This window comes from Daphnia magna, linkage group LG4 (assembly GCF_020631705.1).
Source record: "Daphnia magna isolate NIES linkage group LG4, ASM2063170v1.1, whole genome shotgun sequence".
Classification (NCBI taxonomy): domain Eukaryota; kingdom Metazoa; phylum Arthropoda; class Branchiopoda; order Diplostraca; family Daphniidae; genus Daphnia; species Daphnia magna.
Genome location: NC_059185.1, coordinates 10,902,048 through 10,926,057, shown reverse-complemented (window position 1 = coordinate 10,926,057; position 24,010 = coordinate 10,902,048). Strand labels below are relative to the sequence as shown.

Here is a 24,010-nt window from a genome sequence, read left to right as displayed (position 1 = left end):
CCATATACTCTAGTGAGAAATGGATCCGAGACTAACAGTTTACGTCTACTCCCTTACCATTGAGCTATGACGATGTGCAGCATCTGTGTAACTCTTCAAAAATTGTTGATGTTATTATTTTCAGAAGAAACGAAACAATTGTGGTTAAAACATTTTCATAAAGGTGTCTAATTTGTAATCTTATCTTTCCAAGTTTTAAACTTACGATTTGGACGTATCATTATGTACACAATTCAAAGAAGAACGGCCTTGAGCGCAACGTGAAGTTGATTTAGGGTAAACTTGAATTCGCAGCTTGTATTGGTTGAGTAATTTTGCAGATCATTTTCAAGTAGCGTTTTAAAGATCATTCGCAGAAATGGCCGGTCTTGCACGTTCTTACCCAAAAGTCTAACTTTTTTTCAGACTTGTTCTTTCTTCTGCTGCTACTTGAATTGAGAAAAAAGAAATTAAATAACGGCAAAAACAAAGATACAGACAATAAAATCGTAGTAGAATAAGCCACCGGCGCTGAAAGCCGAAAATGAGTGTTATATATTTTAAATCGAACAATGCGGTCCGTTTATAAAGAAGAAGAATAAATCGTGAAATGGAAAAGTAGACACACAAATAAGTGCAACATACAGTATATGAAAATAAATCATTCGCTGAAAGAGATACCGTCATGTTCGTTTTGCTTTTACGTCGCAGTTGGAGAAATCGGATTTCGGATCGTAGATCTCTACATCCAACTGGAATGAAGCTCTTTCTCTCTTCGTATTTTTCAAACGAGTCCTGACAACGTTTTGTCGGTATTCGTCGTTCTAGCTCGTTGATTGAGACACGTTAGAGCATTTCAGTTGGGCCGTCCTCTAATGTATGCAGCCAGTTGAAAATCATCATATTTCTCATATATTTCGACAGAGGCCGACCCTGATCACGTTCGACGTCATTGAGAGTGAGGGCGCTCTTAATCCACGTCGCGTCCAGCGGGGAAGAATGACCACCAGGCCCGGCTTTGGCACTCAACGATTCGTCGCCGGTAGCGAAAGGCTGCTGTTGTGACTGTTCCGACTGGATGGAATCTACCTGGCTGGCAGCCTCGGCAACGGCGGCAATTTGATCGAGGTTAAATTGGCTCTGCGAGAGACGCTCCAGCGCCTTGTAGGTTGTCAGGAGTCGGCGCCGGATGTAACACTGTCTCACACGCTTGTTTAAGTTGAGGATGAGATCGGCCGGCGTGAATGTCACTCCGCCACAGAAAGCTGCTGCATCTGTTGACATGGAAATATCGAAAATCGTTACTTTTGTCGTACAGTTATTTGTTTTCCAGCCTATTAGCAAAAGCGGAGTGAAAAATCTAACCGGCTTTGCTGGCGTCAACGTGAACAGAAGTGGGACGGCCTTGGGGAGAGGGAAGCTGCGATGAGATCTGAACGGCTGCGCCATCTCCCACTGCCACCCAAGTCGATAAAGAGCGGGAGCCCATTCCGAAAACAGGATGCATTCGCTCGTATTGTTGTTGAATCCCGCCCATGGCCACTTCCGACACACACGCCCTCAACGCTCCACCTAGTTATTCGTTTCGATGTAACACCAAACATTAGCAACACGTTTAAAATTCACAATCAAATCACGCACTATTGTTCTAATACAAAATGGTGCCATTTATAACTACGTAAAAGCTAAATTCAAACCCAATTTTTAGCCATTGTTCTAGACAAAAGAAAATGTCTGTCGGCATGGCAGATTCAGATTGAACGAACGGATGACAACTCCTGGTGTCAAAGAAGGAATGGGTAAATTGCTTTGCCATCCGTTTCCACGCATATATTGCAATTTTTCTACCATCAGGCGCTGAATCAATATTTCGCCGGCTTCCACTGTCTCGACAATGCAAAGGCTGAAACGAAAGAGGGAGGACAGGGAGGTTGGACGAAGGTGGGTGGACTGGGCCATCGTAAAGACCAAAGAGACAATAAAGAAGAAACTTTTGTCGCATTTTGAATACCAAAATGCGGCCATTTCTTTTGAAGTGTAGCTTTTCATCTGTTTCCCATAGTATTTGAATCGAAATAGATTTTTTATTCCTTAGAAAAAGCACATTTTGTTCTTTGCTTTAGCTGCCAAAGGGATCCCCGCATCGTTTTTCTATCTCTCGGTAATCCCCTGTTCGGCACAGCCGAATCGTTGACATAATCTCGTTGACCAAAAGCCACTGAGCCGCTTAAAAATAGACCCAAAGTACCAGCGTCCATTAGCAGAGTGATTATAATTTCAGAATGTAATAGCGCGGGCTCTTCCTTCTGCGTAGCAAAATTATCTCTTAAATAGTGGAACAAAAAGTGAAGAAATCGATAACAAAATGGGCTCCTTTGTTTTGATGTTATAGAGGTCCCGACCGAAGACCCAGCCCTTTTGGCCTTAACTACAAAAAGAAATGCAGAGGAAACGACCCAACGGCAGGATCTTCTAGGCGCGAACATGTCAAGTGCACCCTCGTTTGGAGGAGATGACGAACACTGACTATATGTTGGCTTATCGCATACAACAACACAAAAGAAAGTATTCGAGGGGGGGCCAAGAAGCTCGCCTCTACAACAAGGTAGGAATATAAAGGAAGGGACAGAGAAAAAGCCAAATAGCTCAAGAAAAAGAAAAACCGAGAGCCTCGTTTCCCATTCGGACTAGGTGATGGAGACAGCCGACGGTGAGCACGGACGCTACTGGATTGACAATTATTCCAAGACGCGATCGATAAAGCTCTTTTGGCTGTGGTCTGCCTACAGTCCCGTTCCCTACCGACATGTTATACACAGACGTTGAGCCCAGGCTTTTTGTTTATGCGCACAAGGGCCCCAAGTTGTTCCTACACGACAACACAATGTTGGCCCATTGTCTGTGTACAGTGGCACGAATAAGAAACGAAAAACATTTCACCTTAAGACTTGAAAGACAGCTCCATTTTTTTGCCCCCTTTTTTTTTCTTCTTTCGCTCATGTGTAGTCGATAAAACTTATGTATATAAATAGACCGTAAGCCGTAGGAAAGGACAGAAAGAAATAGTCAAAATGGATAACATACCACTGTTGTGAACAGGCAATCCGGAATCATCGAGGGAGACGATATCACCCGTGCTGAAGCTCTTCTGCAGTCCGAGGGCTTTGGACAGATTCGAGAAATTTTTGATGACGTTAAGATCCGTTTCCTCTTCCCACCAACCGATGCCAAGGCCACCGTCCATGGATCGACCTCCGACGGAAGAAGCGCCGGGCACTCGAAGGAAACGTCCACCGCCACTGCCGGGTATCGGACTTGGCCCGCGATTCGGTGTCAGATACGCTGATAATTGCTGGTTTTCTGGTACGGCTTTCAGGAAGCTCAGATGTGCCGGTAGTTTGTTCTGCCATCCACATTCGGACAGGTAGCTGCTGGAGACAGACATTTCGGTGGCAACCGACTCACGGCTCGGTGAACGCGGTGGCATCTTTAAATTGGTCGGTAAGCTCACTTGAATACGAGGACTATTCATTCCGTTATTGACTCCACTGGCGCCTGTAGAGTTCAATCCGCCCGAAGCCATGAATAGCAATTACACTTCAAAATCGGCTTATTTTCCCCCTGTTTCGTTCCAAAAGAGTAAGACATAGACAGTTTAGAACATAAAAAAATCGATTGACATAGAGAACACTAGAGTGGCGGACTATCAAGTAAGGTAATTTTTTATTTTATGACTACCCTTAGACGGACGATACATCACGTGCTGGTGAATGCTGCGCAGTCTGATCGTATCAGCCCATTCAACAAATGACGTGCTCTATCGATACCGGTGGAAATGATCAGAAGGAATGCTGTGAATGCGTGTGGGAGTGTACAAGATGCGGTCGAATGCAGCGCCAAGAATTCTTTATAGCTGCACGTCTGTATATTCAGCAACATCAACTCATTTCATGCGCACGCACAAGATGAATAGGAATCTGTCTTTCAACTTTTCGGTTTCATCTCCTGACACAGGGTTTCCCACTTTATGCGTTTTTTTTTTGTTTTTTTTTTTTTGGCTCTCGATATACCATATGTGCGTAGATCCGAGCGATTTCTTTCTTTTATTTTAGTTTTTTTTTTTTTTCCTTTTCTCTTTCCGGTTTGCTCTTTTTTCCCCATTTTTAGCCCTTCGGTCGTTAGGTTAGAGTTAGAGTTCCGTGTATGGTATTGATTTTTCCTCTCTTAACAGCTTCTCTTCTTGCTCCTCCTACTGCCTCGTGCTGTATTCTACAAGAATCGGAGCTCTCCACCACTTGGTGCTGCAAGATATACACACTTCAGTACAAGCCCTAGTCCTCGTCTCATGTTACTCGCTCCACAATACATCGTCTCACTGCATAATACATCAAATATATCGACTTCAGCCGTTCGCTGAACCTCAAAAAATAAATGTCTCACAAAGAACACCCAGGCCGATTTTGATTAATGCCACACACATAAATAGGTAGAAAAGGTCGATTGGACTCGGCGGGGCGTAAAAATAGCGCAAGTTACACGACTCAGTTGGTCCCATGCTACTTTTTCGTGTCTATTCAGCTAACACAGCATGATGACCATTAACAAGACAACTTGCTCGTTCAATCAATAGCAAACCGAATTATCGGAAAGTGGGATCGATGCCGACGTAACTTGTGCACTTTCTGTATTACCTTGATTTTCACCGGCAGCAGTTAAATTGTTTACCCGATTACCTTGCTTGGCTGGTTTCCCAATTCCAAGCTTTTCATTTTAGAGTTGCGGGAAACATGCAACGCCGGTTATATGACGTGCAAGTACTCACTTTGATTAGAATCTGTGTCCGCGAGACTGGACGTTATTAATGGCCGTGCACCCCAGATGGCCATCTAGGACCGTGTCTACCGCATAAAAGATCGGAAGATTGAAAGTCTCCGCATGCTATGACAACCGGATGCTCCAAAAGCCGTTTATATGGTTTTTTTTTTTCGTTGCTTTCCGATCACGTTTTGGTTAGAGGCTTCTTAATTAGATAACACAACTCGTCAACACTGTGCTACGTGCCTCGAAAGCCTTTCTACGATCCCAGCATACAGACGGACTAATTGATGAGCGTCACAGCTGATTTATAAGGAAAAGAATTGGAAGGGGAAAAAAATGGACGTGATCCCAGAATAAGTTTGCATACACTTACCACAATCTCTCAACTGGCCAACTGACGGCGATGGTGATGAGTCATGACGTAGGTGCAGCTTATAATGATGGAGTTCAATCAAGGAACAATAGCACAAGCAAATCGGCGACGCGTTTGTCCTTCACAGCCCATGCAACACGAGTTTACCGACTGTGGAGATGTTGTGGTATTCAGTCGCTGAAGTTCCACTCTTGTAGTTTACTGAAAAAACAGGGGAGTTCCAGAGCGATTGCGCTGTTCGTAGTCCCCGCCTTGGACTCGGCGCAATTCACTCATAAAAACAAATGAAAACAACATCCCTGGTGGCCTGAAAATAATGAAAGTAAATGATTTCTATTAGTATTCTGCAGTCATGACTCTTGATCGATCCGTTTCCTCTCCTCCCAAAAACAATAGGACGTATTTGTACAGTAAAGAAGCAATAGAATTACTGTTTCAACTAGCTGACGTCCGAGACAACTGTCTGCATTCAATGCTCACTGTAATGTCTATGTCTGTTTCTGATAAACAAAACAACCACGCAAACCAGGGGTAAATGCGAAACTAGCAAGAAGGGGCGTTTGTTTTGATTCGTATTCGAAAGTACCCGAAAGTTCCCGAGAAAAAACGGGTAGCACACGGAGGTAATTTCTTGTTCGGTATGACTTATTTGAAACAGTTATAATAATAAAATCGCGCGAAATGGACGAAAAAAAGGCTAGTGAGCTGCCAATGGATAGCAGCCATACTAACAATTTGACAATTGATATTTATCGCCCATCGCTAAATAAAGATTCAGAATATGAAAACGAAGGAAAGAGGATCAAATCGTTTGCTTTTGATTTGCATTCAACAGTTAGTGTCCCTCCACAATTATCTTTATTGCAGAGCAATACTGACTTGAACACACCACCACCTAATTGGTTGCTGAGCCAACCCAGAAAAATTGTGGGACCGGCAGTGTCTAGAAATCCGAAATCAAATGATTTTGCCAGTTTTCACATGGCTTCCTCGTTTTTGGACTCTATGGGTGAAGTGGATGTAGTGAGTGATGCAGAGAATATAAAAAAGCTCCTAAAAATACCATACAGTAAAGGAGCTGTGAGTATGATGGTGCATCGTGTTGGAAATACCCTTTTACTTGACGAGTTTGATATCCATACTCATCTGCTCAGAGCAGCTGAAAATGAATGGGGATGGCTGAAGAAATTTTATTTAGAGCACATGTTTGCCTCTTGTCGTGCAAAACAAAAAGCTTCAGAAAAGAAACCCAGTCGACACAGTCGTGATTACTTGCAGCAGCAAAACCTCATTTCAAAGTTTCTCTGTCACAGCATAGCACTCAATGAATCACAAAACACTGAAACCCAAGTTCAAGACAGAAATCACCAAGTTCAAGTAACACTTGAATATGTGATTCTTGTAATTCTTAACAACATTTGTGGTTTCTGTTTTAGCCTATAACTGATCCCCTTGGAGATCCTGCCCAGGAAGAAAATAATGTGCATGATGATACCTTACCTCAATTTTCAAAGAACATTATATGGACATTTGAAGATTTGAGAATGTTAATCGGTACAGACATGCCTATTTTTGGCGGTGGTACTCATCCCTGCCTTTCTCTTCGCTTACGGTGGGATAAGAGTCTGCAGTACAGTTCAAAAGTGTAAAATAAACATTCCTAATTGTTTTACAGAGACATGTCAAAACCAATCAATGTGCTAACAGGGCTGGACTATTGGCTGGATAACTTGATGTGTAAACTATCCAAATTTATATTACCTGCAAGTATCACGTGAGTCGATAACTAATAATAAAAATTTTCGTTTTAAAGGCAATGTCCCTGAAGTTGTAATGTGTTACCACTTGGGTGGATTGGTACAAAAATATGAACTTATCAAAACTGACGATTTGCCACGCTTGCCAGGATCACAGTTCAAACCCGGCATTATAAAAGATGTTGCACAAAATATTCTCTCTTTTCTAAAGTCGAAAGCCACAAAAGCCGGTCACACTTATTGGTTATTTAAAGGTATTCTTTGTTTGTTTGTTTTGTTTTTATTAATTGAATTATATAATTTCTTTTGTCTCGATCGTGAAACAGCGAAAGATGATGACATAGTAAAACTCTACGATCTTACTTCTTTGTGCAACGATTTAAATGAAGATATAAACCAGAATCCGTTTACGACACCAGTTGCTATGTTGCTTTTCAAGTAAATATTAAAGATATAATTAATAGGTAGTTTGATCATGATACAAACGGGCGTGTTTTGCTCGCAGAGTGGCGCGTAACTTGAAAATGTCCAGCGATTGGAAACGGCATCAAGGGACCGTATTAGCTTTGCTCAAGAACTGCCTTTCACTCCTGGATGCTGCCAAATATCCTCAGGTATTATTATCTGGATGACAAATCATGTCATCCTGTTACTCTTTTCCTATTTTGAGGGTTGTTTTTCTTTCTAGATCGCCACGGCTGCCTTGTACTATGTATCTGACGTCTATTTGCCAACGTCGTTGAAAGTTCCTGAGACTGAGGAGAATCCAGAAGAGGTGGAAGAAGAATGGGCAGATGATTGGGAAGAACCTTCAATGGGAGATCAGTTCTCGTAATTAACTTTCATCGATGATAATCAGTGTAGAGCATGGTTTTACCTTTCCGTGCTACCATGTAGAGCATCCGTTGACGTGGCAGCGCTGTCGACCCCGCAACAGGTCCGAGCAGAGGAAGAGAATGTCCGTAGAAATGTGAGACCCACTGTCGGAGACAATTGGGAACAACGTTGCACCTTTGCCCTTCAACATGCAGTCGAAGCTCTTGAATTCCTTAGTGACCAGTGAGTCAAATCGTTGAAGCCATAGTTTAAGTACTAATGAATAACGTATCGAATTTCCCGATAATTAAAGGAGTAAATCTGCAAAGCCTTCTGAAGAAGAGCCCTCGTTGGCCTCTCCGCTGAAACCAATTCCGATGCCATATCAGACGTTAAAACAACCTCCTCTAGAGTAAGTTAAACTCAATGGCTCTTTGTGCACTTGTTTGGCTTTTTTTACTAAACATGTCTTTATTTTTGTTCCAGTGGCATCAGTGGTTCATTGATGTCTAAAGAGCCACAGAATGAGTGGAAGCAGCAATACTGGAGGCTTCTAATGGAAAAATGCCGTTTGGCCCACATAACGCTTGCCGAAGAAGCAAGAAAGAATTGCCTCTCAGAACCGGAGAAAATTTTATCTCATCTTAGAATGGCTGCTTTACTATGGGTTCATCTAGATCCTCCTGGTTTGCCATTGCCGGGCTTACCTCAACCTTGTGTACCTCGTAATTCGACTAGTTCCGTCTCGCTTCAAAGCCATGCCTTAGGTTTAGCTGGAGACGTGTACTTCTCTATGGTGCAACGGTGGAATGAAGTAGCAAGTCCGCCTCAGTCGGTTGAGCGGAGCTCAGTCAACGAACGACTTCTTCGGCTGCTTACAAATTTGCAGCTTGAAAACACGTTAGAAGATTACTTCCAATACCCAACGTCCCTTCATGAAGCATTGCAGTTCAGCTTGGAGCATTATCGTCTGGCTCTTGCCTCTTTTAGTGCACTGGAATCGAGCAGCGCTTCCGACGTCTTCAGTTTCGCCAAACGTTTGGGAAATGTTTGCAACGAAATGGGCGTATTTTTCATGAGCAAAGCATCCGGTAAAACTTAATTTCCTGTGGTTACAATTAATGCATTTTGCAAGTTGAGATTTCTTTATCATCACTGCATTTCAGCTGTGATGGAGGAAGGAGGCGCAGACTGGAAGCGCAAATTCGTCGAATTGTATCAAATCAGCCAGCAACATCTTGAAGAAGGAAGGTCTGTCTTCCGCACAATCAACGATAACGTCAATTTAGCTCTCCTTTCCTGCAATTTGGCGAAGTTACATCGTCTTCAAGCACGTGCTCTGGCACCTGCTGAGAAGAAGGAAGCCAGTCTAGCTGAATGGAGATGTTACTCCAAAGTAAGAAGCAATAAGTGAAACGATGTCGCCGATAAATTTGCTTGTTTGTTTTACTACCTTTTGATTTTTTGTTGATCGTTTGTCCATCGGACAGGCGTTGCAGTGCTATAAACAGGCGTTGGACGCTTTGGAGCGTCGAGAGCTCAACACTGGAATTTGGGATGCTATAATTTGGGATTACACCAGCGTTCACTTCACGTTGGCATCCTTGTTACAAGATTTTGCACCACTCAGCATTAAGGTAAAGAATTGTATATCTGTGTTTGTCAAAATTTAATAATTTGTTCAACATTGCCCTATCTAGTCGAGAGAAGAAGTGGAAGCAGAGATCATTCAACTTCTAGAAAATTGTATCGCTTTAAGCGAGGGTGAAACAGCCGATTCACGTCTACCATTGCTCCAATATCGAGCAGCCACTTGCCATTACCGCTTAGCATCACTCCATCACGACACTTATCGGTATTTAAAATAATCTCCATCTTTTGTACGACAGTTAACGATCGCCATCAATAGGAATGGCGATGGTGAATCTATAATTAATGGGAGAAATGTCCGAGTGATCGCCGAGCAGCACTACTCAAATGCCAACACAATATTTAATCAACTCGAACATTGGGACGAAGTCATAAGACTGCAACTTGAGAAAGCCGGCATTTACGAGTTCCAGTTCAAACGTATAATCCACCTACTTCTTTAAATGTGCAATTAACCTCTAGATTTTATATTGTTTTCAGGTCTGACGGGCGTCGTCTCTAAGATGCGTGTCCTGCAATCTATTCTGAATTGCTATCTTTCGACTAAGGGAGCTCTGGCAGCACTAGTTGATTCTAACATTGGTGGCGATCCTACTAGTCTCGAAACTAAAACATTAGAATGTATGACGTTGATGTGCTCAAGGATACAGTCGACGCTACTGCAATTGACCAAGTTGTCTAGAAGCGCTAAAAAACCGTAAGCAATTGTTATTAGCTTTGAAGAATATTTCTTTCATCATATTTACCTTTTTACCATAATTACATTAGTAATAACGCGGATGCTGAGAATTTCCGAAACATGTATTCCATCTCGCTGAAGTGCAACATCAAGCAATCTGATTGGCACATACAACTAGCTAGAACAGTGATGGAATTGAGTGAGTTCCAGCTCTCTGTTGACAAATTTTGAAATGTGAATACCACAACCGTGGGAGTTGATGATCGACACTGCATATACTCTTATGATACAATTTCTCTCCAGCTAAATGTCTGTCCTCAATGCCCCAAGCAGTCGGCGTTTCATAGATTTACCGTCTGAAAGGGTGTGTTTGAGTTCCGTACGTCTAAACATTATCAGAGTCTCCACATAATTAAACGGAATATAAAAATCTCTTGGGCTTTCTTCAATGCTTTCACAGATAAGCTTCAGCATCCACAAAAATGTGGGGGGCAACCCAACAGCGAATAAATCCCATTCGTTGATTGACATAAGTTTAGCTATAGCCGAGGTTGTCCAGTAAACAGCTGCTGGTTGGAATAGTAGAAGACTAGGCTCTGGTTGGGTACAATTATCGTCATCTTCTTCGCCTTCTTCGTCAGACAAGGCGGAAACAGGTACAATCTCAGGATGTAACTCCAACATTTTAGCGCCGTAGCGGTTTGTCTCGCCGTATGGAGTCCGCGCGTTCTTTGACTGGACAGCGCAACGTGAGTTGATAAAGGGCGTCGTTAGTCTGGCCTCTTTATAGGCAGGACCTTTCTGCATTTTTAGACTATGTGGAGGATTGGCCTTCTTAAGGGCACTGGCTAAAACTCTTGGATTCCGTGCGAACACCAACGACGAAGAGGAAAAATCTTGCTTAAGTAGACCATATTTCGATTCGTCGAATTCAATCAATTGCTCAGCCAAACCATGTGTGCCCAGGATACACGGACGAAAGCTCGGAATTCTTTTCGTAGGCGTGAACGGTTTTGGGTAGGTTTCAGAAAGTTTTTTAATAAAAGATAAAAGGGCTTTTTCTTTTTCCGGTGGCTCCTCGGTACTGCTATTGCAAAGCAAGAAACCTTCGTTTTCGGCATAACGAAGGACGTATTCAGGATCCATTTTGTCCAACAATTCTTTCCGGATTGCAGTAGGGACATGCGTGCGTTCAATGGAGATCCGCCGATACTCGATGAAACGAACCCATTCCTTCCACACAAACAAGGGTTTTATGTCCGAAGTTGCTGGCTGGTGGCTTTCATAGTCGTCATTTCCATTTTCGGCGGAGGCTTGTCTGCGAGAGAAGCCGGAGGAGGGCTTTAATTTCAGTAACTCGTTGTATTTCGCGGCAAAATCGGATATTTTGTACTCCGTTGTTCCATCTAGACCCATGACAAACTTTATAGAGACGAGAACCTAACACAAAAAATACATACAAAACTTAGCTAACAAAAATCTATTATGTTTGAATGCTGTCAAATGTCATTACCAAGGCGGCGGCGTAAATGGTCTGACGGTCAACCTTATTGCCAAACGGAGACAGCTTCCATTCATCAAGATTGCTTTCTGAAACAAGCTTATCAAAATGTCTCACAAATACGATCAGTTCATCTGTTTTCCAAATGGTAAATAAAGCCCTATATTAGGTAAATAAAATAAATTGGGCTTAAGAAACACGTAAACACAAACCAGGTAACTGCAGATCACGTATGACTTTAGATGCCAACAAATAAGCTGGAGGCTTTGGCACCAATGAAATATTTAACATCGTTAAAAGCCGGGCTGTGTTTTGGCGAAAAATTCTCGAGTTTGGAGCCCCTTCAGAGCGACTAGATGAAAGACCTCCCAATACCAGCGAATCCGTCCGACTAACCGGCATCGTAGGCGGTAAAAGTCGATGCGCTGCGTACAATGGTATATGGCCTTCACGTACCCATCTGTCACGGAGCATGAATTTTAAAGCATAGCCCAGAAATTAGAAAATGATGAACTGGAGCAGAAAAAAAAAAAAAAATCATCACCTTGACAAGTCGCCGTAGGATATTACTTCACCTTTCATGAGAAGGGCCCCGTGAAGAAACGCCAAAAGTTTATGCAGCGTCATATACTCTGGATCGTTATAAGTTGTTTTGGGAGCTGTATAGTCTTTCGTCTTTTTTGCTCGAAGAAGGTCAGTATATAGTTCACCCTCAGGAAAGCATTCAGGAACTGCATGTTTCATGGTATACATGCGGGGTAATTGGTAAACGCTATACATTTAAAAAAAAATACTTGAAAAAATTCCTTTTCACGTATACGATATGAATTTACTTTGTTCTTTTTTTTGCCTTAGCCTCTGCCTCAGCCTCCTTCAGTGATTCCGCCCGTTCTATGTCGGTGTCTGCTCCGCTAAGCGCCAGTTTCATGTAGGAACTCTGAAATGGCATGGTTGAATAATCTAACTTAATTCGACTAGACAACGGAAGCATACCTTGATTTTCCGTCTTTTCGTGCGCTTTTCGCTCAGTGACAATTCTTCATCGGGGGTGTCTACCAACTGATCTTTCTTTCTGTAGTAGGTCCTACACGTCATGGCCCTTCAAGAATTCAAAAGAGAATTAAATTTTTACCCAAACATTAATAACAACAAGTACTTACATTTTTTTGGGGGCAAACAACAAATCCTTGGGTTCATCATTTTTATTCTTTCCTTCCTGCGATCCTTGGTCAGTAGTTTGAGAAAACCAGTTTGGTAATATTGATTGTTCTTCATCAATGATTGCTTCCTCCTCTTGTTCATTGTAAGCTGGAGCTGCAACTGGGTATTCGCAATATGCAATTTTAATTCGGGCCAAGTATGCAGCCCACAGTTGGTGTACACATTGTTTGATTTTAGGATTCGCTCCACACCTAATCAATGCATCAGTCATCTTGATAAGGATGAAGTTGAAACCGTCGTACAAACACCATTCTTGAATCAGTTCTATAGTTTAGATTAAGTACAAAACTGTTAACAAAAAATAAAATAAATTTTAGTCAGTAGAAGCTTACTGTTTTTTTCGTCAATTTTGATTTGCTTGGCAGTTTTGGCAGCCTGACTTTTCAACGATGGGGTGTAAATACTCTGATTTCTCTGTCCAAAATCTTCACACTCTTCTTCAATGTGATCCTGAAAACAAATGAAATCAGTTGTTATCACAAAGTTGGTTTCCAGCAATTCTTTTAGGGGAAAACTTTTCATACGGGAACAACAGTAAGGCACTCTGAACAAACTTGTCGGCCATCGACTTGGTGGAAAACACTTTTCCCGCACTCGATGCACGTGTACTTTTCACTGTGCCTATTCATTTTAGATTTTACGTGCAAGATCGCTCAAGACTAAATTATTTCTATCACTTGGAGGTCATATAATACAGATTAACTACACATGCTGTACATTATGAAACAATGACTAATACTCTAACTTAAAAAGATTTTGGAAAAACATCAAAAGAAAACCGGGAAAGATTGTAAACACATGTTCAAATGCAATAAGCATGAACCACGAGCGTAAAATGCAGCCTACAGTTTTCAACGTGAGTTAAAGCGCCAAAACGGCGCAAACGGATAATAGTAGCGGCTATAAAAACATTTCAACGATAATCGATATTTTAGGCGATATGTTTTGTATCGTCTGTAACGGTGATGAAATTACTTTGCGACTTTGCGAGAGGCATTTGATCTTCCGATGAAGGCTGAATACAACAAGGCGCACACAAAAACTTTTTTTGTCCTAATTTTATATGGCAAATTTTCCTATTTATCAAGTTTTCAAAACTTACTCAAAAACTATAAGGGAAATAATGTGAAGAAAACGGGAAGAAGAAACGTGATTTTATCCCAAAACCCCAACTGTTGCGGGTTTCTAAATAAAATAAAACTTCTTTCCTAATTTATTTTTGAGAGGAGGATTTTATATTCAGATCAAAGGGCAACCATGAGTTCACGGGAGTGAAGAATTATTATAACAGGAGTGATTCTATTTTCCCCAATGGTTTCAGTCCGACGCAAAATTTACATATTGTTGTACTAAAAAATTGTCTTGAGCCTTATGCAATTTCTTTAGTAAGAAGCTTGAAAACTTCGGAAATGTACCTATTGTTACTACTTTTATTATATTTTATTACACATTAAAACTTGATAAAGAATTGATAATGAAGGTGGTTACTGTTGATGAGCCAGTGGTTTCTAAATAAAATTTTTGTTATGCATATTTCTACATCCAGCAACACACTACAAATTTGAAAAATCTAGATTTTCTATTAATCCCAACAAGCAATTTAGCCTCAAAAAATTTATTATGTGGTAACATTGTGCCACATTAGTTTTTATTAACAGTAAGGAAAACAGGTGCACTTTTTTTTTTTGTGGATACTGCAAAAATAAATTCTCTAGAAAACAAGAAGGATAAAGCTTGAATACTTTCTTATCACTCACTTCTTTTCGTGCTGGTTGAGGCATGTTGCTAGATGTTTCCTTACTTGAGACACAGTCATTTGAGTTGTCCCCATCTGGGCCAGACAAAATTTGTGCTTGGACTTGTTCTTCTTCCATTTCAAATACGTTAGATGCTATTTTTTATGCTTTTTGAACAGAAAGCAAAGAAATTTCACTGTAGGGGATGAACAACTACCCTTTCTGCACTTGACATGTAGAAAAGAAAGCAAGTTAACGTCGGAGTTTCCCTCGATTTTTCTTGCAACAATTTGAGTTAAACGACCGATTGCCTTTAAGGTTATTTAACTTTTGTGACAGACGCTATTCAGGAGAGAAGAATTGTAATCTTAAAGTAATTAAACTTTCAAAATTATAATTTTTAAATCACACTTTGAAGATTTCGATTCTTCGACGCCACTTATCTTGGCTAATGCCTTTGATGTGTGAAGTGGACCTAAGGCTCAATATATGCTAGCTGCCTGCGGTAAAATGTCAACAACTTTAAGTCTTTAACTGTCAATGTCAACTGTCGTGAAGTGTCAATTGTCAAGTAAACTGAAGTGAAACAGTTTATAGCCTTTACTGTTGGCCCTTTTTCTTTTTACCACTAAACAGTCTTAGAAATAAATAAAAAATGTGTAACTAGCAATACTCAAAAGTTTTGCCTGAAAGCTGAAACATGGCTTCCGTTTATTGAGAGACACACTGTGCAATGGTGCCACACTGCCACTGCGTTAATGTACGATTCAGCAAAAATGGCAAAAAAAATTGCGAAATTTGGAAACGGACGGGTTCTAGAATACACAATTTTTTTATTTAAAAAAATAAAATAAAACTTACCATTTTCCAATACCCAGCCTTGTCTGAAAATTTGATGTCATTGTGCAATTGATTATTAACAAATGAATGCTAGAAATGCAACAAGAAAAGAAAAAGATTACAGTTTCAAATATTTTCATATTATGTTTTGTGTTTTAAAAAAATCAACGAACACAAACTTGCACATGAAATTACCATTGAATTTAACTGAACATTTCCAATTCTTGAACTTTGTGAAAACGACCGATAGATGGAAATAGTGAATCTAGCACCGTTACAGAGGAAAATAAAATCTAAAGTAAAAGGGCTATTAGGTAATAAAAATCAGAAGCCTATGGGGCGTAAAAAATATGTCACTAAAGTCTCCATATAAGAATCACGTGATCTTCAAAAGGAACGAACCTTCGAGCACATTCGTTCACTTACCGCTATGTACACTTGATGCAACAAATTCACGCGTTTGTCGCTAGATGTGACAATTTGCAAAATTTCCCGTGTTTATGCAAATAAAAAAATACACACGTATATATCAAGGAACACGACTGTTTCTTTTTTTTGCCCGTATCTGCTTATCTGGCACTGCCAGACACCCCATCCTGCAACAAAAAAGAATAAAACTCTCTTCTCTGTGCTGAACGGCTTGACATGGTCTGTTGTCTCGTCGCAGTCATTCTCTTTCCCAGTACGGGCGAACTGGATCCAACCGGCTTCTTATTCAAATGAGTTTGCACTTTTCCGCGCCAGAGACCTGTTCAGGCTTTTGGAAGAATTACATTCCAAAGATATAGTATAAGAATTTATATTTTTTATTATCGAAAAACGTCAGCCCTGAGGAAAAACCGGAAATCATTTATGTGAATCGAACCGCTACAAGAACGGAAAAAAAAAAGGAAAAACAACGAATAAAAGAATAAATTCAATGATCCGGAACATTGTTGCATCATTGTGTGGTTTGAGGAAAAAAAAACAAAATCAATCCCTCGTTATTCAACGAAACAAAACCATTGCGTAACGCTAAGCCTTGTTCCAGTCTCGGGATTTTTCATTTTTTTTTTTTTTTAATTCTCTTTTTTCCCGCGATCAAAGAAAAAAAAATGTTAGTTACTCCCACAGTTACAACGAACTCGCGTGTGACGATCGCAACGGAAGGAGAGGGGAGACCAGACTAAAGTCTGCGCCATCATCAAATCAGTGCGCACACAACAGAACGTGTACTAGTACACGTAACACATAAACATTTTCGTTTGTTTTTGTTTGTTTTTTCTATTTAAAAGGAACAGTTGGAAATGTATTCATGGCGCAAGAAATCTGTACAGACATTTCCCAATCGCTTATTGATAGTTGAACACACAGTTATACAGCAACGCCAGCGTGACAAATGGAAAATAACATGAGGCGCAGTAATTTTCTTTACAGACACAGTTTATGTGGGAACGCAAAAAAACAAAACAATTCAGACATTTTTTTTTTTTTATGTTTGGTCCGCATGGCGCACTTTTTCGATGCGAAATTTTTGCAGATGAGCCGAGAAAAGAAAAATATTAGAAAATGATCCACAATTCCTTTTTTTTTTTTTTTTTTTTTACACAATACGCGTACAAGAGATAAATCGCCGAATCATATTGGGAATCTAATGATTCAACGGGATCGAAAAAAAAAACAAAAAATGAGATCGGCGGGCTCTTAAAAACTTTATGGACATCCTGAGGCAAATTTTTGTTTTTGTTTTAACAAAAAAAGAAAGAAAAACAAAAAAGTACTGTTTTAGATTCTCATCTACGTCACTGGATAGTCCGTCTTTCAACATTTTTTTTTTAATTAAACAAAACAAGCAAAAAAAAAAAAAAGGTAAGAAAAGAGATTTTTTGATTGGTTGATTCAACTTGTTTTGTTTCTTTCCCCTTTTTTTTATCAACATAAGTTTTCTGCATTTTTTTTTTTGTCGTAGACTGAGCTGGAATGACTGGGTTCTTCATTAAGGGTCTACATTTTTTCTCATGGAAAAAATCGAATTGTGAAAAGCCATTAATTCCGGACAATAAAAAAAAAAAAAAAATGAGGATATACAACAAAAAGATATAATAATAAATTGGCCACTTTGATCCGGAAGACTCGAGATATAGCGGAACGCCATACTGGAATTCAATTTAATATTTTTTTTTTTTCTTTTTCAACTCGATAAATATGACAAAAAAAAAATGAAACAAAAGAAAACGCCAAATGTTTTCACCCTGAATTTCCGAAACATCCCATCCCCCCCCTTCACAACATTGATGTTGTTATCGCTACTTGGCTCGACTCTTGAGTTTTGTTCCATTCTTTTTAGCGGCCGCAGCGGATGCGAAAGCCGACCCAGACGGAATAGATTTCTTGACGAGTTTCATGCGTTGACGCTCCTGAATTTTCAGCCGTAACGTGTTCAACGTCGTGGGGCTAGCTCCAGTGCCCAGCTTGACGTGTTTGCCCGTCAGAGCTCGAGGTGAGCGTTTCTTGCCGTGAGAGAACCCGCCAGCGTCCATGTCCTCCTCTTCCATCTCGCCTTCACCGTCCGATCCGCTGATGGATGCCGCGACAGCCGGTGAGCTCGGCCCACCCGAAATCTGCCATTAATATTATTATGATTATTATCTATTCGGTTAAAGTAGTGATCATAAATCTTTCCTCTTCCCACACAGACACACACACAGAGGTGGAGGAGAGGAGAGAAAACGAGTATCGTACCTGTCCGGAACCGGTTGCTGGATCGGTGGCAATCTGTTGTTGCTGTGCGGCTTGAAACGATTGCAGCATCTGCGTGTAACCGTAGCCAAAAAGCCCGAGGAGCCAAGGTGATGCTGACGACAGGTAAGATGACGAAGACGAACTACTCGAACTGCCCGCTTCGCTTCCATCTTGCTGTTGCTGCACCAGCAATTGTTGATAGTGATGCTGAATCATCTGCTGTTGTCGCATCAACATCTCCATGGCTGCAGATCCGGCCGGCTCTCCTGACCTGCTACAATACAACAACAACAAAAAACACGGCATTAATACATCTACGAGAAAACGAGTTCTAACCGACGGTATCCACTCACGCCGTGCTCGTTAAAATAGTTTTGAAATTTTTTTTTTAATTGGGGGACTTTCTCCCGAGACTGGACATGGTGGGACAACTTTCAAATACAAAAAAAAAAAATAAAATAAAATAAAATAAAATAAAAAAGCCGAGATATGGTAATCTCACCTGGATGGAAGGACAGATTCAGAGGCTGTCCGTCGCAAAAGGAATTCCAGTTGACTGTTATCAGTGGCCGTTCGGAGAAGGTCCGAATTGCTCGTAAAATGCTTTCTAGACGACGAGCTGTTCCCTGAGTGTGTTGCCGGATGAAAGGTCGTGTTGCCCGACCCGGCCAGTCGTGATTCACTCATGCATCGGAATTTTAACGTCTCGGCCGCCGAGGCGGATGAGGTGGCAGTCGATTTCTCCGCGGGGGCGGATAAATTGGCAGGTTTCGACTCTGGCAAATCACCCGATAACCAGGGCGTCCTGTATCCGGCAATATCGGCGTGAGACATGGATCGATATTTGAGCGAATCGGCAGCGCTGTGCTCGGCCAAGGCCGGCGGCGGAAGGGGATCTTTAAATCCGTGAATCCTTCGTTTTTTGGCGGCAACAGCCGCCGCAGGTGCCAAACAGCTTTCGGATACGGATCGGTTGGTGAGGTCGACGCTACGGCACCTGGTCGAAAGTTGGCTCAAATCAATCGGCGAATCTGGGGTGCCATCAACTGGTCCGTCATCCATCACGACGCAATTCCTGGAACTCTCCATCTTCTCAAAATCCATCATATTATTCGCGTTTCTTGGAACACAGAAAGAGAGAACAATTGTTTGTGTACGTCTTCCGTTTTTGGTTTTTTGGTTTTTTAATTGGAAAAATCGCCGCCAGGGAAGGTTATGATGCGAACAAAAAATCACTGGAACATCCGAAATGGTCGACCGAGTGCATCGTCACTGCGTTCGCATCATAATTCAACAGCTATCTAGAAAAGAATTAAAAATAAATAAGTAAGAAAAACAATTGATTGAAGGGCGTTACGAAAAAAATATAAAATTTATAATTTCAGGTAACGATCGCGGTTTAATATCCTAGGAGTTTTTTTTTGTGTGTTCGCTCCAACAACAAAAAAAATTGCGCTAGGGATGAGAAAAAAACGGTATTCCCTTTTTTGATGGATGATGTAATAATGGGATCACGCGATAATACCATCAGCGCGGAGATATACGCAAAGGGGGGAGGCCCTCCCCCTCATGGGTAATCATCATCACATATGCGGTGGTTAGTCCCTTTATTCTTCTTCTTCTCCTTCAGTATAAAAATAACACGATCCATCTGTCATTTGCGGTCGATTTTTTTGTTTTGTGCGCCATTAAAAAATAAAATGCAGCGTCTAAAAATTAGTTTTCTTTTGCTGAATAAAATATATCCCCCCCTATGATGAATATCGCATTGGTATCCTAAAGGCGAATGCGGGAACATGAATTTCAAAGCTGCCTTTTCTTGAATTTCGTTTTCAATTTCTAATGGCGCCACACGTTGTAAAAAATAAAAAAAAGGCAGACGGGAATGATAATCAGCTTTCGCCTCACTTGCATATTATCAAACTTTTGTGTGTGTGTGTGTGTCTAGTACAGTAGGTTTTGTGGTGGCACACTATCTAAAAATAGAACAGCAAAATAAAAATATTTGTTAAAAGATTGCCGCCATCTTTCTCTATGACGCCGAGCTGTTTGCCCTTGTCGAAACCTTTGCCGACGTTTCTCAGGTACGACACACCAGGTGTGTGTGTGGAATTCTCTTATTGACGTCACAGATTCAGATCCTATTTGACGTCGTTCAAAACCCAGAAGAAACATAACTTGTTGTCAATAAAAAAGTAAGACTATTTTTACAGCTGATCGAATGACACGGAGCGAGATAACATGGCAAACCAATCAAACAATCGAGATTATCGATTTTGTAGACTATGACAACAGTTAGATCTTTATACCTTGTACGCTAATGAAACCAGTCGGATTGGTTCATTTTCTCTTTACTTAGATATTTTTGTTTTACTTTTGCCATGGCTTTGAATAATTCCATTCCTCTTCTAGTCTTCGTGTGTGTGTGTGACAGGTGGGTCGTGAGGTCATTAAAAATGAAATAAAACAAGAACAGACAAACAGCGAGCACCGGATTGAAGCTTGCACTAACTAGTTTTCTCTCATGACTCGTTGCATCTATGATGTCTTCGTTATCTAGCGCTAGACGTGTGTACGAGTCACGCGGGAATCACGGTGGATTCAAAGTAATTTTCTTTTTTTTCCCTCCACTCAGTTATTCTAAAGAACTGAAATTCATCAAATGCCAATGACCTGGCCCGTGAGAATTAGGAAAAAATTCGCCAATAAAATTGCCATTAAAAAGGGAGGAGTTGTGGCAAACACATTTTTTATTCTACTAGTTTTAACCAACGTCCCTTTATTCTACATTTCTCCATCTAATCGAATGTTGATCAAAATGCCGTTTTGGCCAAAAATCGGTTGACGCACACACACACACAAAAACAACTTTGGCGAGAAAGGGGGGAAGGAAATGGTCAAGGTTACAAAACATGGAGGATCGTTAAGTCACCACCGAAAAAGGGGTTTCGTGCTGCACAACACTGTTGTAAAAAAACACACACAACACTTTTTTTTTGGCAAACATGTTTACGTCGTTCGCAAGAAAAAAGGCAGGTAAACCGGTTTTTAGGGGGTGCATTTATAATAGGCGAAAGGGATGGGGGGGATATGCGTTGTAGAAAAATATCTTTAAGGGGTTCTTCTTCGTCTATTGTCCACGTTCAGCGTGACGGATTGTTATACTCTTGTGGAAGAAGCACTTCCCCCCCTCATCTTCCGAAGGGTCTAACAAAAGGGGGGGAAAAAGAGGGTTCCTCTTTCGCAAAACAAATCGCGCAAAAAAAATTTTCACACGCGCAGATATGAAATTTAAAAAAAAAAAAAACAACCCCGCAAAGTTCATCGCACTCTTCAGGGCGTGTACACGAAACATGTCGGTCAACGAACCGTTTTACCACATGAGTTGTTTGTTTCTTTTTTCAATTGGTTATTATCTATTGCAAGAAGACTAAGAAGAAGAAGGAGATTCTGTGTTTATGTTACACATGGGTTTATCATCAACTGAAATCCTTCCGCAGCTGACCTTTTTGTTTCTTTAAAAAAAAAAAAAAAATGACTCAATTGAAATAATTAAAATGTTAAAAATAAAAAATTTAAAAATGATTCAACAATCAAAATGGCCGTCCGTTACGAAGTTCAAAGTCGATAAACACGCAACCATAAAATAAAGTGTTTCCAACTGCGACATTTTTCTGATGTTATCCATTGACAATGCCCCCCTCCAAATTTGGACGTTTCAAAAAAAAAATTAAACATTGACACTGTTACATGACGATCGATTTCTTAAACGCTTTTGGGAAGGCTGTGGGCCCGAGTGGACTAGGTACGTTTTTTAAAAAAAGATTTCGTTCGACGGTCGACCTTTTAAGAGATAAACAATGGACATCCGTAATCTTAATCACGTCGTAGAGCATTGGGTATAATAGATTTAAAATTCAGGGTTTCTAAAAAAGGAAACTAGGCAAATACGAATTGTGTCGTCCATTTTTGTTTTTTATCTCGTTTTTTTCTTTTCTTCTCTCCCCACTGAAGCGACTGTTTTGCTCGTCAAGTGAAAAACAAATCAACAAGTGGGTGTGGTTCACTGCAAAGAGAGTAGGAAACAAAATGTTTTGGGCATCTTTCGGGATAATGACGTGACGGTTGCAAATGACGAAACTTAACGAGCACACGCAGCTGTTTCATGTTTTTTTTAGAAAAAGGGTGGGGGATATAGGGGAGGAAAAAGTAAATGAACTCGAGTCTATGCGAATTTTTGTTCTTTTTTGCAAGGAATTCTAATCAAGTCATGAATAATGAATAAACTGGACGTTGTTTAAAAAAAGAGAATGTTAACATTTTAACGATCGGATGATGAACGAAAAGACATGCGACCATCTGGTAGATCGTTCTGAAATTTAAAAAAAAGCGCCACTTGTTGTTACTGGGTGCTAATAAAAAAATTACCATGAATAACAATTTTGGTCAAAATAATCGTTTGATGTGGGTCAGGGATGGTTGAACAACTCTTTAACGTATCAACCATGACCGTCTTTTTTTTTATTGTATTGTGTCATAGTTTCTTTAATTCGTATTCGGCTACTAAGAAAAACTAAAGAAAAAAAGGTAAAAAAAAAACTGCAAAAGTCGTTTGTCTGCCAAAAAAGAGGGGCTTTCAACTCGAACGAGCTAATGGTAAAATCGTGTCTTTTCACGCATACTTGACGGAAGATCGAGAGCGAACTTTCGTTTGTGGTGTAGGGTATGTTATTTAATCGCCGGTAGCAACAGTCTGTGGGGCCAACAGTTGTCACAGACTCCCGGGAAAAAAACGACGGCCATTTTGAATTTTTTTTTTTTGGGTTTTGAAAAAGTCAAAACTTTTTAGGTAGGTCGTGCAATCTACCCAGAAAAAAAAACACAAAGTTGAGTTCACAGCTATTTTTAGTTATCACTCGAAAAAAAAGGGGGGCGGGAAAGACACGTGCAAATGGTAGGCCTCTTTGATACTTGTCGTGATTCACGTCGTCATGCAAACATTTTTTGAAACGGCATTTGCAATCATAGAGAAGAAAGAAAAAAAAAAGAGTTCATTGTCTCATTATCTAAGAAGAGCGGAAGCCATTCGAATATGTTGAACCTGTTCTCGTTCAACGATCCTGTTCTTTAACTGCGATTATGCACAGAATCTAGATTACCATTTCTAGCTAAATGAACTTTGTTGACCATGGTGACTTAACACTCGACACTAGTTGTAACGCAAAAAAAAAAAGAAAAACGTGCTCGTTAAAATCTTCACCCAACGTTCGGATTGAAAAACAATTTTTTTTCCTGCGGGATCCGACAAAAAAGAATTGACGGGGGGAGGGAGCGAGTTATCAAGATGACGTCACGCACCACGGACAACAAAAACAAATGAGTCCTCCAGTCTGCCATCGGGCGAGACAACCACATTCGCACACACATTCACAACAGGCATTGAGAACAAGCGAATCAACGCGCGAGTTTTTGTTGCGTTGTCCCCATTTCTCAATCGTGAAACACAATCCGCCTCCCATTTCGCAATGATTATTAAAAAAAGGGAATGTTTCATGTTTTGTTTGGTTGTCTCTCTTTTCGATTGACCAAGTTCGTGACGAAAGGAAAAGAACAAAAAGTGATTACTCACCGATTACGAGCACCGACTTTTTTTTTCCTGTGAAGAACAACGTGTTGGAGTCTCGATTGCGTTGTAGAATACGAACGTAAACTTTTTTTCAAACACTAAGAGAAACTTAAAGAGTGGAGGAAAATTTTAAGTGGAGGAAAATAAAAGGAGGAAGACAGAGAACGATTTCGTTCGTGACTGGACTGCGCTGAATGCGCCGACAGTGTGAGGAATAGGGAAATGGATGCGGACGACCACCGAGGCGGTTGGAGCACGACTGACGCGACACCTGCACTGCATTGCATGCAGAA

The 24,010-nt window shown here is 40.7% G+C and overlaps 4 protein-coding genes across 11 annotated transcripts; 1 reads left to right on the top strand and 3 right to left on the bottom strand.

Moving 5' to 3' along the window:
* Positions 1-282: 282 nt before the first annotated feature.
* On the bottom strand, positions 283-7,071 carry LOC116921916. Of its 3 annotated transcripts, none has more exons than XM_032928283.2 (5): positions 6,932-7,071; positions 5,171-5,477; positions 3,064-3,600; positions 1,345-1,551; positions 283-1,253 (listed from the first exon to the last, which is right to left on the bottom strand). In XM_032928283.2, the coding sequence occupies exons 3-5, from the start codon at positions 3,560-3,562 to the stop codon at positions 826-828; spliced, it is 1,134 nt and encodes a 377-aa protein (XP_032784174.1). In that variant the 5' UTR covers positions 3,563-3,600; positions 5,171-5,477; positions 6,932-7,071; the 3' UTR covers positions 283-825. The 3 variants fall into 3 exon arrangements, with proteins under 3 accessions (XP_032784174.1, XP_045028440.1, XP_032784175.1); XM_045172505.1 differs by lacking the exon at positions 6,932-7,071 and adding an exon at positions 5,602-5,724; XM_032928284.2 differs by lacking the exons at positions 5,171-5,477; positions 6,932-7,071 and adding an exon at positions 3,718-4,014.
* On the top strand, positions 5,729-10,504 carry LOC116921911 (erythroid differentiation-related factor 1). The gene is made up of 16 exons (XM_032928277.2): positions 5,729-6,547; positions 6,607-6,782; positions 6,846-6,907; positions 6,984-7,181; positions 7,254-7,365; positions 7,433-7,541; positions 7,616-7,758; positions 7,825-7,986; positions 8,057-8,155; positions 8,230-8,834; positions 8,910-9,139; positions 9,234-9,380; positions 9,444-9,598; positions 9,653-9,813; positions 9,874-10,090; positions 10,162-10,504. The coding sequence occupies exons 1-16, from the start codon at positions 5,852-5,854 to the stop codon at positions 10,301-10,303; spliced, it is 3,414 nt and encodes a 1,137-aa protein (XP_032784168.2). The 5' UTR covers positions 5,729-5,851; the 3' UTR covers positions 10,304-10,504.
* LOC116921912 (TATA box-binding protein-associated factor RNA polymerase I subunit B) lies at positions 10,177-15,264 on the bottom strand. Of its 3 annotated transcripts, XM_045172493.1 has the most exons (10): positions 14,942-15,264; positions 14,552-14,872; positions 13,127-13,244; positions 12,734-13,058; positions 12,567-12,672; positions 12,407-12,510; positions 12,118-12,345; positions 11,786-12,033; positions 11,586-11,707; positions 10,177-11,512 (listed from the first exon to the last, which is right to left on the bottom strand). In XM_045172493.1, the coding sequence occupies exons 2-10, from the start codon at positions 14,666-14,668 to the stop codon at positions 10,376-10,378; spliced, it is 2,505 nt and encodes an 834-aa protein (XP_045028428.1). In that variant the 5' UTR covers positions 14,669-14,872; positions 14,942-15,264; the 3' UTR covers positions 10,177-10,375. The 3 variants fall into 3 exon arrangements, with proteins under 3 accessions (XP_045028428.1, XP_032784169.1, XP_045028429.1); XM_032928278.2 differs by having other exon boundaries at positions 14,552-15,264; XM_045172494.1 differs by lacking the exons at positions 14,552-14,872; positions 14,942-15,264 and adding an exon at positions 13,319-13,680.
* A 1,353-nt stretch (positions 15,265-16,617) lies between these two features.
* On the bottom strand, positions 16,618-23,922 carry LOC116921904. Of its 4 annotated transcripts, none has more exons than XM_032928270.2 (4): positions 23,721-23,922; positions 18,594-19,392; positions 18,092-18,362; positions 16,618-17,970 (listed from the first exon to the last, which is right to left on the bottom strand). In XM_032928270.2, exons 2-4 carry the CDS (start codon positions 19,196-19,198, stop codon positions 17,656-17,658), a joined length of 1,191 nt encoding a protein of 396 aa, XP_032784161.2. In that variant the 5' UTR covers positions 19,199-19,392; positions 23,721-23,922; the 3' UTR covers positions 16,618-17,655. The 4 variants fall into 4 exon arrangements, with proteins under 4 accessions (XP_032784161.2, XP_032784160.2, XP_045028439.1 ...); XM_032928269.2 differs by having other exon boundaries at positions 18,092-18,365; positions 23,721-23,914; XM_045172504.1 differs by having other exon boundaries at positions 18,092-18,365; positions 18,594-19,388; positions 23,721-23,914.
* Positions 23,923-24,010: the final 88 nt, after the last annotated feature.